Source organism: Fundulus heteroclitus, chromosome 11 (genome assembly GCF_011125445.2).
Source record: "Fundulus heteroclitus isolate FHET01 chromosome 11, MU-UCD_Fhet_4.1, whole genome shotgun sequence".
In the NCBI taxonomy this organism is placed as follows: Eukaryota; Metazoa; Chordata; class Actinopteri; order Cyprinodontiformes; family Fundulidae; genus Fundulus; species Fundulus heteroclitus.
The window spans coordinates 27,126,090-27,140,811 of record NC_046371.1 but is presented as its reverse complement, the minus strand read 5'-3'; the positions used below and the strand labels follow the sequence as shown (position 1 = coordinate 27,140,811).

Genomic DNA, 14,722 nt, shown 5'->3' with positions numbered 1-14,722 from the left:
AGAGTTGGAGAACATTTATCTTTCATTTTCTTTCCGCTGGAGTCTTTCTGGTGACATTTCTATTCCAATTACTAAATTCTACCTCATTTCACTTTTATCTGCACAGTTTATAAATGTGAATGAAGTTTGTAATAAAGGCAGAATGATTTCATTTCAGCAAAGCTAACAAACGTTGATGGCGATGTCTTTTGTTCATTGTTGAGGCGAGGTGAACGTCGAACATTCAGTCATTTCTTTTTCACTTTCTGCCGATACCAGTTGATGGGACTGTGTCGCGACACTTTGTGTGTTTTTAACATTTTGCCCCAGATGTCAAAAGATTACAGTGCAGGAATCTCTTCCCGTAAATGTGATTCAGAATCTGTGATAGCTATGGATTTAACCTCTGACATTCTTTCCTTTCTGTAGTTATTCATTATGGAGAAAATGTCCTAACCTCTTTGAAATTGAGTCATTCCCGTTAGTTCACGTCTCTCAATATGATCTTTTTTTTTCTCTGTGCAGACATCGGATGCAGATCTCCACCATGTATGAGCACTGCATGCGGATGAGACATCTGTCGCAGGAGTTTGTGCTGCTGCAGATCACGCAGGAGGAGTTCCTCTGTATGAAGGCCTTGCTGCTCTTCAGTATCAGTAAGTCTTGTGTGCTGAGTGCGTGCACAGTGCACTCTTCTGATTATCAAACTAATTCTAAAATCAGACAAAGCTAATCCAATTCAAGTTTTTGAAAGTGCTGCATTCATTTTCACTACAGGCCTGATCTCTGCCTGACCTGTAAAGTAAAGCATCATTTAAATAGAACCTGTCAAACAACATGAAGTAGGCTTAAATATCTCAAATAGCAACACATCATGCCTAAATCTAAAGAAATGCAAAAACATCAGAAACACAATCATTTATATAGCATTCTGGAAAGTGTTACAAAACAATTTAGCAACTTTGGGACTCCAGAAAATGGTAATTGGTAAATGACTTGTACTTGTATAGCGCTTTAACTAGTCTTGACGACCTCCAAAGTGCTTCACACTACAGTTCAGTCATTCACCCATTCATACACACATTCACACCCTGACGGTGGTGAGCTATGTTAGTAGCTACAGCTGCCCTGGGGCAGACTGACCGAGGCAAGGCTGCCATACACCGGCGCCACTGGGCCCTCTGACCACCACCAGCAAAATCTCAAGGAGAACCATTATCCACTAATGGAGAAACAGGTAATGGTGGTGAACCTTTCCAGGAGTGTCCGGCCTCACAAGATTCTTCCAAGAGAGTCTTGATGATTTATCGAGGAGGTTGCTAAAGAACCCAGGACACCCTCGAAAACACTGCAGGCCTCCCTTGACTTAAAGTCAGCAAGTTATCATAAATGCTGGACAACAGCCGCTCTAAGGCTACGTAAGATGCAGGTCTTAATGCTCAATTCCGATTTTTTTGTGAAATCAAATCTTTTTTGCGTGGTCGTTCACATTTCGAAATATATGCGACTTGTATGTGATCTCCTGTGTGAACTCAACCCGTTCAACCGAAGTGTCCCGCATGCGCACTCGAGGACGCGATGACATCACACGTAGCAAGCGTCCTCAGTGTTTGCGGAAGTAAACATGGATTATAATGCTGGCGCGCATTTTGCGGTCATTAATTTATTTTCTAACCGGAGCTTTCCGTCCATTGACTGCTCTCCTCATTGTAGTCCGCTATGGGTGTCGTCTTTCTTCCCGCTTCTGCATAGCAGGACGCAGAATAGTGACGTTTGTCGAGTATCGGTGACGTACAGGTCGGATAAATGCGACCCGGCCGTACAGACACAGGTCGCATTTGAAAAGATCAGATACGTATCGGATTCAGGACCACATATCCAAGCGGCCTGGGTCGCATTTGAAAAAATCCGATCTGTGTTGTTCAGACTATCATAAAAAGATCAGATCCAGGTCGCATATGGGCAAAAAAATCAGAATTGGGTCTCTTCAGGCTGCAGTGTGAACGTAGCCTAAGAGCGGTACAACCAATTATTAGGTCTAGGGACAATTGTTTTCTCACATAGGGTCAGGTTAGTTTGGACAGGTCTTTTCCCTCAAGCAATACAATTATCATTTAAAACTGAATTTTGTATTTACTACAGTGCTTTGTCTGATATTAAAATGTGTTTGATGATCTGAAACATTAAAGTGTTTACAAAAACAGGAGAAATCTGTACGAGGCCATTACTTTATTTAATCAACATGCAGCAGAGATAATTGAACGTTCCGCCAAAGCTGTTGGTCTGTTTCTGCTTTTATAGTACCAGTGGAAGGCTTGAAAAGTCAGAAATACTTTGATGAATTGCGCCTCACCTACATCAATGAACTGGATCGCCTCATCAATTACCAGATGACCACAAATTGTCCTCAGCGATTCTACCAGCTGACACGACTCCTGGATTCGCTCCAGATGGTGAGACAAAAACTGCTTCAACAAAAAAGAAAAAGAAAAGGAGTTATGGCGAATATTTGGCAAAAACAAGGGGGAAACATTTGTGGCTGAATAACATTAAAAGATTTAATGGTAACAGATGCAGGGGAAATCACATGAAAAACACGTGAAAACCAGCAGGGTCTGATAACTTAAAAGTGAGTCATCACCACACGTAGTAAATTTCATTTACATGAGCTAACCAATCGCGTGCTCTCTTCTGTTTCAGACCGTAAAGAAGCTCCATCAGTTTACCTTTGACCTATTCGTCCAGGCTCAGTCGCTTCACACGAAGGTCAGCTTCCCTGAGATGATCGGGGAGATCATCTCGGTGCACGTTCCAAAGATCCTCGCAGGTTTGGCCAAACCTATCTTGTTCCACAAGTAGAAGGATTTTTTTTTTTGTCGTTGTTGTCGGGGTTTTGTTCATCAAAAAATATGTAGTGCTGCCTTCATGAACTTTAACAAAGGCTGTGAACTGTTCCCCCACATCTTTTGGTCTGATTGCTTTCAGGCGTGTCCTGTTAACACTGTTTTATTGCTCAAGTTTCTTTTTTTTTTTTTTTTTTTTCCACGTTTTATATAAAATTAAGATTTTTGTTTATTCAGAACTGGTCAGGCTTTTATCTTAAGAGCTGCAAGTCCTCATCTGCTGACAGATGAAAGCTTGTTCTCCACAGATGGCGAAAAGATGCTGTTTCAGATGCTTGGCTTTAAATTAAGACTAGTCACAATGTTAAACAAACACACAACAACACAGAGATTTACTTGCGACCACAATTAGATATCTATCCTATAGCTTTAAAAAGCAGACGGTTTATGAATCATAAAAAAGGATAATCCCAGATAAAGATGTGTAAACAAAATATTGTGTTGCAGCAGCATGGTGCCACACTTTTTTATTTTTCTTCAATCCAACCTTTAATTTAAGTAAATTTACACAGTGGGGAATGAAATGCCACACTTTTTGACCCCACAGCTGTTTATACCTTTACACAACCCTCTTTTGCTTGTAGAAGAGTCTAGTTGGGTGTTTATTTGGACAAATAATTTGCGTCACTATCTCGCTGAGAGAGTCAGTCATGGCCTGTTTTAATTTTCTGCTGACAGAACCCACCCGATTTTAATTTAAATTGGTCAGATATTTAGGGGGAAAAAAGTTTTGATTCCCATGGCCTTTGAAAGAGAAACAGGCCTACAGCGCCACCGATTCTCCACCAGCATCACGTGCTTTTCCACATGTTCGTCCTTTATTTCACACCCACCCTCATCTTAAGTGTTTTTTATTTTGTTTGTTTTTTTTGCCCATCTTAGTCCACTTAAAGTTAGACAGATTCTAATGTTTGACCTCAAGATGCCTCTCTTTGCTGCTGATCTCTAACAGTGAGCTTTTGAAATGCTGTTTTAGCTCTTTTAACATCCATCTAACTCCATCTGACAGGAAGAAAAAGTCTTGTCCAGCTTAGTTTGTCTCAGTTCTGGTTAAATGTGTTGATTGTTGCCGAGTGGTTTAAGTTTAGTCAAGTTGCTTTTTTCTTGTAGCCATCTGCTGACCTATAAAGATCAACACATATCTGCCCTAAGTGAAATGGGCCTCTGAATAAATGCACTCAAATTAAATGTTGGATTATTATAGATTTTTTTTTTCAGTTTGAGATTTCGCTATTTTATAGCTTTTTATACGTCTTTGCCAGGAATATAAATCAGTGTGGACTGTGTTGCATGCGGGTTTTACAAGAAATTTGGGCCATTGTGAACATAACCTATGAATTTGCCAGGGCCGTCAGTGATATTTCAACACCAAGGTTTATTATTGAGTGATGTTCCCTGGAAGATAAAATGGCTCTAAAACAGTAGCGATCCCTTCTTACAGTGGAGTCTAGACTTGAGTCATTCCATGGAATGGAAAAGCAAAGAAAAATCCCACTAACTATGAAACACGGATTTAATGTTTTGTAAACTAAATTGATGCATTTTGCATGTAAAATTAGTATTTTTTTGTTTACACGCACAAAGCAGACAAAATAAAACTATGATCGACCAGTGCATATTGCTGATTTGGAAATCTAGTTTTATGATTTATTATTAAGTAATTTCTGCTTCATTTTGGCTTCTGTCATCAGTCACTTAACTATGGGATCCTGTTAATCCATGTAAATAGGAGCATGACAAGAACACAGACGGATGGACAGCAACCATGCTTTTTATCCTCATACAAGTTGTTTTTACCCCAGCAGGAACATAAAAACTAAACTGTTGTTTACACTTATTTTTAAATTGACCATCATCTGAAAACATTCATAGCAACAGCTGTTGCAAATGGTTGGATAAAAAACACTTTTTCATGTTTTTGACTGGTGTTTTTTTCCAACCTCTTAAGTAGTGTTCAGCAAAAAGAAAAAAAAAAAATATGTATGACATCCTGTGGGAACCCAAACTGTTAAAAAACATGTTTGATGTGTTAGAATATTCAAAGTAGCATCTTTGTGGTTGTTAAAATGGGTCTCATTCATCAAAACCTGGTCCTGATTTGGATTGGTAAATGATTGAAGGACCCTGTGGGATCCAGGAAACTGTGTGTGTGCGATTGGCCAATCCCAGCATACCAACAGTCGGGTGTTTATTGTGGATTTATTTATTTATCCCTAAAAGAGCAATTTCTTTAACTACTTGGAATTACAGACCACGCCCCTATATGTCTTCACAGTCTCGGTGGCCTCGACCACAGAATTTGCGACATGAATGAACGACAGACGGTAAAAAATAAATAAAAACATTTTAGATTTTTGTTTACTTCGTTTATTTTTTAGGTAGGTCAGCATGCAAGTTTTTTTTCTTTTTGCTTATCTTCCCTATAATATTTAATAAAACAGACCTAACTTTACACGGCCTGTGACACATTTATGCAGTCAGCCTCTCTAATCTTCAGAGTGATGAAGATAAATTGCTAATCAATTATAAACATATCAATGGAAATCTTGCACTTTCACACATTTTTGCACTATGACGACTTAATTGTCTGACACAGCTTGATTTTTCTGCCGGACACTAAAGACCCCCGTGACAAACGTGCCAACATGTTTGTACTTGGAAACAGTTTCTGACGGTACTGACAAAGCTCTTCATGACTGCTTTTCTTTCACCCGGCCGATCCACCTCATCCCAGACCATGTGACAGAGTTCAGCACTAACACGTTGTCTGGCACAGCCGCTGACTCAGACTCTTGTTGTACAGTGGAGACCTACAAACAGGAAACTCTGATTGGTTATTGACGCCCTTTCATGGAAAACCCTTTTTCTTTCTCCATCCGTTTTGAAATCTGTTGAATTTATGTAACGGTATTATTTACTTCCAGCCAAATTTCACTCAGCATCTTTCAAATAAGTTTAGCCTTTTCAGCAACTACTGACATTATGTGCCCTTTTTCTGCCAACCGCACTGTAAGTAGATTGTGCCTGTAAACGCGAGCTATTTTTAGTAAGTCACGGTCAGGCAGAACTTAACAAAAAGTTACCAAAGAACAAAGCGTTAAGGGGTAAAACAAAGGAACGTGATAAGGATTTGTCCAGAACGATGTGCACATTTTCCTATCATCAGTGCTTTAATGAAAACAACATGCAGCAAGCTGTAGTCTGTCCAGCACCACGCTGAAAATTTTGCATCCAACACGGACAAATGATGAATTAGAAGCGCCACAGATTGGAAAATTTAACTGTTGGCGTCCCAGCCTGGGCAACAAATCTATAGCCCAAACTAGACAGAAGCTGGAAGCTGTCAGATGGACAGCGTGAAAGTCCTTGACTGGCCCTGCTGAACCTCTGGGGATGAAAAGCGAGAAGTGGAATGAGTGGAATGCCTTCAAGATAGGCCACCCCAAACACACAACTTAAAAAAAAGAAATGATACACAGCATCACATACAATTACAAGGTCTCACATTTTGTTTTATTTAGAAGCAATTCAAACAGTGAATGACAAGGCATTTTGTACATACAACTTGGTCAAGGTGCATCTCAATAGCAATATAATTCAAACATTTCTTTGTCAATTCAATTTAAAAGTGATCAGAAAAAGAATGTTACATTTTATACAGAAAAGTTTATCTCTATTAATTCTACTGAATAGCATTCTTTTGCTTTGAAAATCCAAAATGCGGTGTCTTAGACAAATTGATCAGAACCAACAAAAAATTATTTTTGATGATAAAGTATTATGTTGTGGCCAAGTAGTCAAGCATACTAATGGAACGTTCAGTGGAAGGAAAAAAATGTTGTAGAAAAGCATGTGCAAGCATGACTTTACACAGGTTTCACTTTTTCAACTGAATTACTGGAAGAACATTTGACGAAATTCTAATTTATTGACATGCACCTTGATGCAGAAAAGAAATATGATTAAAATCCAAGGTGGGAAAATATATCCAGTTTTACTGCTTTCTTTTATCAAGCTACACACGTAACAGGTCATAATTACTCTATAACATAAATCATTTAGCTTATTTTTCAGTCTTCAGTGATCTTCATCTGTATTCTATTACTATGTGAATTAAACACTTCTCAGTTCCACGTTACATTTTCTAAGCTAGTAGGTGCATGCCTTATGTGTTTTTCTAAGCATTAAGTGTAACTTTTAGCTTAACAGATGCATGCACATTCATATTGTATCCCTCCAGTAATCTATTTATTGTGCACTTACTGGCTGTGTCGTCATTGTTCTTTATACGGGACATTCAGCAGAAGGCGTGAGAACACGTTCTTGTATAGAACACAGAGAGCTGGGTGATGCCATTAAGTGTTACCTTTTGTTTTGGATTAGATTCACATAAAGGTTGAAGTGGATGGTGTCTTTTAAAAAAAAATATATTGTTCTGTCCAAAACAAAATTGTGTTCACGTCATCGAAATGTGATTTGATGTGTTGGCTTACATGAGAACGTGCTGGTGAGGAACGCAAATTCTATCAGAACATTTCAACATGTAACCGTTTAGAAAGAAGCGGGCGTCGAATGGAGGGATGCCAGAACCAAAGTAACAGACAAGAAACTGATTATAAACTTTCCTGAATGCACTATATTGTTAGGATTTTGCAACAAATAGCTGTCATGAATGTGCTTATATGCTGTTCTAGCTTGATCATGTGTCATACAGGGGGAAATGAAGGCATTAACTGTGTATTACACACATCAACAAGCCGAGAGAATGCATGTTGAAACTTTGAATACAAACATTGTTTTATCAGTCGGGGGGAGGGGGGGTTTAGTGTTTGTATTTTTTAATTTTTAAAAGAGAATAGTTGGTAAGTGCCCACTGTACTGCATATTGACAAAGCTCTTTGTAAATGCTACAGTAAATGTATATATCGATCACTTTATTTGTGCGTTCTGGTGTTCATACACTTTTCAAAGAAAGCTCTTGTATGATTTATATCCTTTGTGACCTGTGTTTTTCAGCGTGGTTTTTTCTAATATGTAAAGTTGCATCACACTATGAAGTCAATTAAAAGAAGTTTGACTCTGAATGTGGACTTACGAGTTTGTTTTCAAGTGAAAGCCTTCGGGATGGCAAACATGGGTTTGTTCTAACACAAACCACCAATGTGACATCAGTAAAGCATCCGATTAATGATGGAAAACAGTGCCTTATCCTAGTACTCAACCTTTCCAAATTTTGTCAGGTTAAGCTTTTATGTGATATACCAATACCAAGCCATGCATAATGGAGAAAGTACAAGTTTTCAAAACCTGAAGGATCTGCATTTGCAGTCATCCCCCTTTACTCTGATACTTTTAAATACATTCCAGTGCAGCTAATTTGCTTTATAAGTCACATAAATTGTAAATAGAGTGCACCTGAGGGTAATTTAAACTCGGCATGGCAGCTGCTCTGTAAAGGCCAAAGAGTATCATGACCACCAAGGAACATATTAGATATATGGTAAAAAAAAAAAGAATTCAAGCTTCGTGAATCCCATCATCGGAGAAAGTTAGGCATAATTTTAAATCTATCCAAGCGAGTTTGTTCACCTAAACGGACGAACGGCCTGTAGGACCTCTGGGGGAGCTGCAGATATATCTATAGCTCAGCTGCTCCGATGTTTACCCTTGCTTTATTTTAGGCTTGGCCCAATTCTTTCTATTTAGCTTGCTTTTCGTCATCGGTCTTCTTCTGTCTTTGTTTTCTGAGCAGGTGCCACTTGACAAATTGGCAGTTTTCCTGTAACATTAGTTTATTTCTCCACCGGTAGCACAGCTGGCAATCTAGAATTTGAACGATGATAGCGCTGAGTGGGGCAGGGGTGTGAGCAACGTCTACATGAGCGTGATCGACACAGCTAAAACATTCTTCCTGGCTCTGATTGGTTGTTTTGGACCGGGAGAAGTGTATTACTTAAAAGGCAAGGCAAGGCAAGTTTATTTATAAAGCACTTTTCAGTAATAAGACGATTCAAAGTGCCGTACATGAACAAAACAAAAAAACAGAGACATAAGACAAGTTGGACTACACACTTCCACATTAACATAAAGACAACTGTAAATAAATAAGTTTTTAATATTGATTTAAAGGAACTCGGAGTTTGAGCACTTTTACATTGCTATGGGAGTTTGTTTCAGACAAGTGGAACGTAAAAACGAAATTATGCTTTTCCGTGTTTAGTTCTGGTTGTGGGTATGCAGAGTAGTGGAAGGAGCCAGAGGAGCTACATTTTGTCAGAGATCTGACTCATATTCTAATGTCAGGACATAGTGACTGGTTTAACAAATGTATAAAAAAAAAAAAAATATATATATATATATATATATATATATATATATATATATATATATATATATTAGTGCTGTCAAATGGTTAAAAATTTTAATTGCGATTGATCGCATAATTTCAATAGTTAACTCGAGATTAATCGCAAAGTAATCGCATATATTATCTTTTTATTTCTGAAAGTGTAAAAGCCTATTTGGGCATTTTAATATGCAATTTTGCAATTAATGGCAATAGTAAAAAAAATTCTTGTACAAAAAATATTTTTATTTTTCAAGCACTTGGAATGATAACATCCTGGTGCCATAAAATGTTAAACTCTGGCCAATAATGGCTAAATCACAAATCATAACGCCCTGATGTTTACACAATGTGTATTTGTGCTGAAAATATTTTTTTGCCTCTTAAAGAAAGATAGACATGGTATTAAGCATGTATATATAAATTAATATTAATTTTACATTTTAATACAGTCACAAGCTTTAATGTTAATTTTTCCCTCTCTCATACACATCTAATCCTGACCTTTCACACCAACAAAATTTTATTTTTTTGTATATTTTTGCATGCTGTTTATATCTTTGTCCACACACAGTTTTTTTCTTTTCGAAGCCTGGAAAAAGGGTTTAAAATTTCCAGGTCATTCCAGAGTCTTACACTTTGCTTGCAACTGGGGCAGAAGGTTAATACCTTTGAAAGAGAACTGTTTAGCACAGCTTCATGTGCTGACACTGTAACTCCAGGTACTTAGTTTGTCAAATACAAAGACAACAAATTAATAAGGATTGAAGTACGGTTTATGGGTTGGGTTAAATATATTTTTATATATATATTTTTTTCTTTTACAAAAGTTACCTACTGCAGCTTTAAGAGGTCCCATTTGTCGTTTGAAACAAGCCATGTAGGGGATTAAATAAACATGGAAGGTCTCCCAGTCAGATGAGACTTAATTTAACTTTTGCAACGAACATGCAAAGCGCTGCTTGTGGCAGAAAACTAACACTGCACATCACCCTGAGCGCACCGTGCTCCCCATGAAACGTGGAGATGGCAGCATTATGATTGCGGGTACGGTTTTCTTCAGCAGGGACAGCGAACTGGATCAGAGTGGGAAGACTGATGGAGCTAAATATAGTGTAACAGTGGAGGAAACCCTGTAGAGACTGTAAAAGACTTGAGATGAGGTGGACATGCCCCTTCCAGTGGACAACAACCTAAAACAGTCAAAACTATGATGGAAAGGTTAGGAAAACATATTAAGATAGAATGGCCCAGTCAAACTCTCCGTCCAGTCTGACTTAGCTCAAGGTGCTCTACAAAGATTGAGCAAGTTTCAACATTTGCTGATAGAAAAGCATGACAAAACACAGAGATGTAAATGCAGCAAAAGATGGTTCACGCATACATTGTTGTAGTTGCATGGTCATAGAATGTGATAAGGATTCAAGTTCAAGGGATGTGGAAACCTTTCCAGTTAACACAATTTTCAACGAGGGAATCTTATTTATTTGGTGCAATTACATTAATTATTGTGTAACAAAATGAGAGCAAGACAAAGTGTTTGCATAATTATTTTAAAATGAAAAACGCATCTGTTAGTCTAGTGTTTGCACTCCTGAACGTTACCATTAAATGCACGTATGCACATTTAATTTACTTGAAGCTCAAGAACAGGCTTGAGAATTTTAACTGGACCTCGGTGGGAGCCATCACTTCACCCAGTCCAGTCCAAGCTGGTGGAGTGAAAAGTGGAGAGGTAAGGAGGGGAGGGATTTCAGGCTTGTGTTGGCAGTGGAGACTGGAATGCAGAGGAGTGGATGGCGAAACAAATACAATATCCAAATGCAGGCAAGTTCTTTGTGCAGACAGTGTATGACGCTGGAGTTGAGTTGCTATGCTCCTAGTTTTCTTTTTAAATTATGCTTTCAACGGTCAACACCTCGTGAAGCCACATGAGTAGCTGAAAGCCGGCTGCATGTTTTGGGAACATCTTTGTTCCAGTCGGGCTGCACAACCAGGTGTCCTGTCTGAGAAATCCAACAGTTCTGCCCTAGGCTCAGATTAAAGATCGTCTCTTTCAATGGCGAACTGATAAACTCATTACAATTTATTGTTCCCCCCAAAGGATAAAGTCATTACAATGATGATCTTTTTCACTGTGGCGCCACCAAGAGCCATTAAACACATAACGGACATAAATTATGTCTCAAAATCGTCATTGCAATGGCGAGCGTGCAAACATGTTGACTATGGACTTCCTTGTGAACAATGCCATTGCTTTTCAAACGCCCAAGAAGGCGCAACCATGGCAAAGACGCAATAAAGTAGCATTGCTCAGATAATTTTTTTTATTTCTGCTTTTCTGTTGTGTGTATGGGTTTCTGTATTTGTGAGAAGTGAAAGCCAGGAGCTCTTGTGACGTCAGTAAGGTTCAGCTTTCTCAGAACCAAGTTGCCGGATCTAATTCAGTCTGTCTTAATCTTTTATGGTTTACTGGTTTTGTTTTATTAGTAGTATTAAAACCTGTTTCACATTAAGAATAGGAAGTGACAGAGATACAAAGATAATTTCTTGTTAATATTTGAGCAACAGAAGCATACAGTGTTGACAACATGGTATACTTCATAAAGATGTCTAAAAACCTTTAGAATAAATCTCTTTAGCAGAAGTATAATCTCAAACTGGACAATTTAGAAAAATTGCTTTTTGGGTGCAATTAACGAGTAGCCAAAGCACTTTTTTAGTTAATTCTTTATATCAAGTTATTCATCGCATCTGTAAATACTAATTAGCAGTCCATAACATTGTTTCTTTGTGACATAAATAATTGTTAAGGAAGGTAGAGGGCCTGTGGTGCTGTGGGACTGTTTCTCTTTCATAAGGTCTCTGGGGTTCTAAACACTTTGATTTACCAGGACATTTTAAACACAAACTGTGATGACTTATTTTTTTTAGCTGAAATCATCAGAGTCTTAACATAGAGCCTGATCACACAGAAATATTTTTAAATATATTTTTTCTAAAATTATTTTTTTAATATGGCAGTATGTTCCCTAGGGTAAAGATTTAATTAGATTAAAGGTTGAATTTTTGAAAACATTTTTGCATTGTATTACTGCAGTACTGCAATCATTTTTTTTTTTTTGTACGTGTCCGGTCTGGCAGTTAGCATTAAGAGCATTAAGAGTTTCTGTCTTAATGTCAAAGAGAGCCCAACAGATTTACTTTCACAAGTGGAGCATTACTGCTTTTGCCATAGTGCTCCACTTGATTTATATATGCAATAAGCTTTATTAGAATTTATGCTAGGACTATTTCATGTTAAATGGACACTGTAACTGGAAGGTGGAAGAGAAGGTAAGAAAGAGAAAAAGATGAGACAAAATGGCAAAAAGGGAGAAAAGGTTGGACACAAATAGAGTAGAAAGAAGAGAACAAGATAACATCATTGGAGTCTGCCTCTATACCTACAAAGAAAGATATAGAAAGAACAGTAAAACCAACCAAAAACATTTGACAGGAACAAAGAACCAACAACTCGATAACATCACAAAAAAATATGTAGTATCATTTAATACAATATGAATAATGTGACAACCAAAGCTAATGATAGGAGTTTTCTGTAAAGAGTGAATCTTTAAGCACCTGGATCCAAGCACCTGTAGGTGTTTGCGAGAGTGCACTGGTATGTTTAAGGTTCATTCATAAGAAAAATGCTCAATAGTGGTTGCTAGGAGCCAAAGACCCGCCCCCCCAGAGCACCAAGGCAGACACTGGGGAAACCAGAACCCCAGATGCCCAAAAGGGCCCACAGAGCAAAGGAGTCCAAGAGAGACCGACACAGGGATAACTGCCTCCCCCATCCCAGGAAAGAGCAGAGATGATCCCCATGAACCCCCCCCCCCCCCAAGCATCCACAATGCTAAAGCCCTAGATAGCTGTGGCGACGAGCCATGGGCCATGCCATGGATCGAGTGGATCCAGCCATGGGCCCAGACACCCGAGGGGGGAGGGGGCAGTCCAAAACCCAACATGACAAAAAGAAAAACAGAAAACCAGGTACACAGTCACATTCACACGTTCCCACCCGAGTACCCCCACATGCAAACACTCTTGCCCACACAAGGAACAAAATAAATTAATTCAAAATAATAAAGGATGCTGCACACACTCGCACTCACCACACATATCCAATACTCCCTGGTCCAGGTACCGGCACCCCAGAGGGGTATCCAGTCTCCAGCGTTGAGAGGTGATCCCCATCATCAGGTTGGGGGATTCACCCCAAACCCAACATACCTGGTCTATAATCCACCCGGAGTGGGGCCAATACGATCGGAACCAGCCAGCCAACCAGAGCCCACACGACAAAACCAGTGGCGCTGCCTCATCTGCCCTCTATACCTAAGCCGTACGACCTATACCTTGGGAGAGCAGAGGTGCCAGCCCCAGCCAACTTCCAGGACCCAATGACTATCCCTAACCCAGACCCCAACTAGGTATCCCGCTCCTCCCCTGGGCCTCAAACTCCAGGCGGCAATTGGAGAACAAGGGTGTGAAAAAGACCCCAAACCTGCCTCCGCCTGCTCAAATGTCATGTCGTTGCATGTTGTTCTCAAGTGATTATAAACCTGGAGGGCTAGAAGGAGGGTGCATGGCTCCCCCAATCTGTACCCGACATCTCTATATTATGAGAAAATTATAAATGGAAGTGTATAATAAAAATTGGGGCCAAGGATGTTACAGGACAGCGGTACAGGGAAATCCTCCCCACTCACCTGCGACGACCTACTCCCCAAGGTCCTACATCTGTGGCGGTGTGATGGAGCAGGCAGAGGGGGGTGTTCGCGGATGGGGAGGAAAGGACTGCGGAGCAACATGCCCTCTCATGAAGCCAGCTCCCCCCTGACTCCAATAGGTACCCCTGTTCTCTAAAAACCCACTTGGAAAGGGAGGTACCCCCAGCAGCACCACCAAAATCTACAGGATCCGAAGTTAGAGACAAGTGGCGAGGCCCGAGAGCCAACCGCAAACCGGACCCCCCCCCCCCCAAAAAAACAAACAAACAAACAAAAAACACCAGTCCACCAGCCTGCCCCAACCCTGCAGACCCCTGTTCTTCGGATAGGACCAGCACTAAGAGTCGTCATGAACCAGGACCGAGATGAGGTGCCACAGACCCTGGTGCCAGCACCCACCACTCCGGTGACCCACCAGGCCCCCAAGAACCCAGGCACCCCCCACATCAGCCAGAACGCCCCCCAGGACAAATCCAAACAGACCCACCACCCCTCACTAGATGATGGAGCTGATCAAAGGAGCCCAGAGAGTTTTGCATTTTAAGGCATTTATTTAAGTATAATATCAGTAATTCTCTGGGCCTATTTTCCTTTAAAAGGCTCAGGAAATCTTGTTAGAAGGTTTGGGATCAATCCCTCTTTGAAATACTACAAGTCTTTAAATAAATTCCAAGACGATCACATAAATATCCACAAACAAAAATTTTGATTCTTTT

At 39.7% G+C, this 14,722-nt stretch overlaps 2 protein-coding genes across 2 annotated transcripts in view; both read left to right on the top strand.

Moving 5' to 3' along the window:
- The window catches only part of ar (androgen receptor), a 39,685-nt gene extending 35,894 nt beyond the window's left edge, over positions 1-3,791 (top strand). Inside the window, exons 6-8 of the mRNA XM_012864702.3 lie at positions 505-635; positions 2,281-2,432; positions 2,680-3,791. Coding sequence (XP_012720156.2) covers positions 505-635; positions 2,281-2,432; positions 2,680-2,838 — 442 coding nt within the window. The 3' untranslated portion in view covers positions 2,839-3,791. The remainder of the gene's footprint in view (positions 1-504; positions 636-2,280; positions 2,433-2,679) is intronic.
- Positions 3,792-14,355: 10,564 nt separating this feature from the next.
- Positions 14,356-14,722, top strand: part of LOC118564643 (androgen receptor-like) — a 14,767-nt gene continuing 14,400 nt past the window's right edge. The window contains 1 exon segment of the mRNA XM_036143531.1: positions 14,356-14,536. Within this exon segment, the coding sequence (XP_035999424.1) occupies positions 14,356-14,536 (181 nt within the window).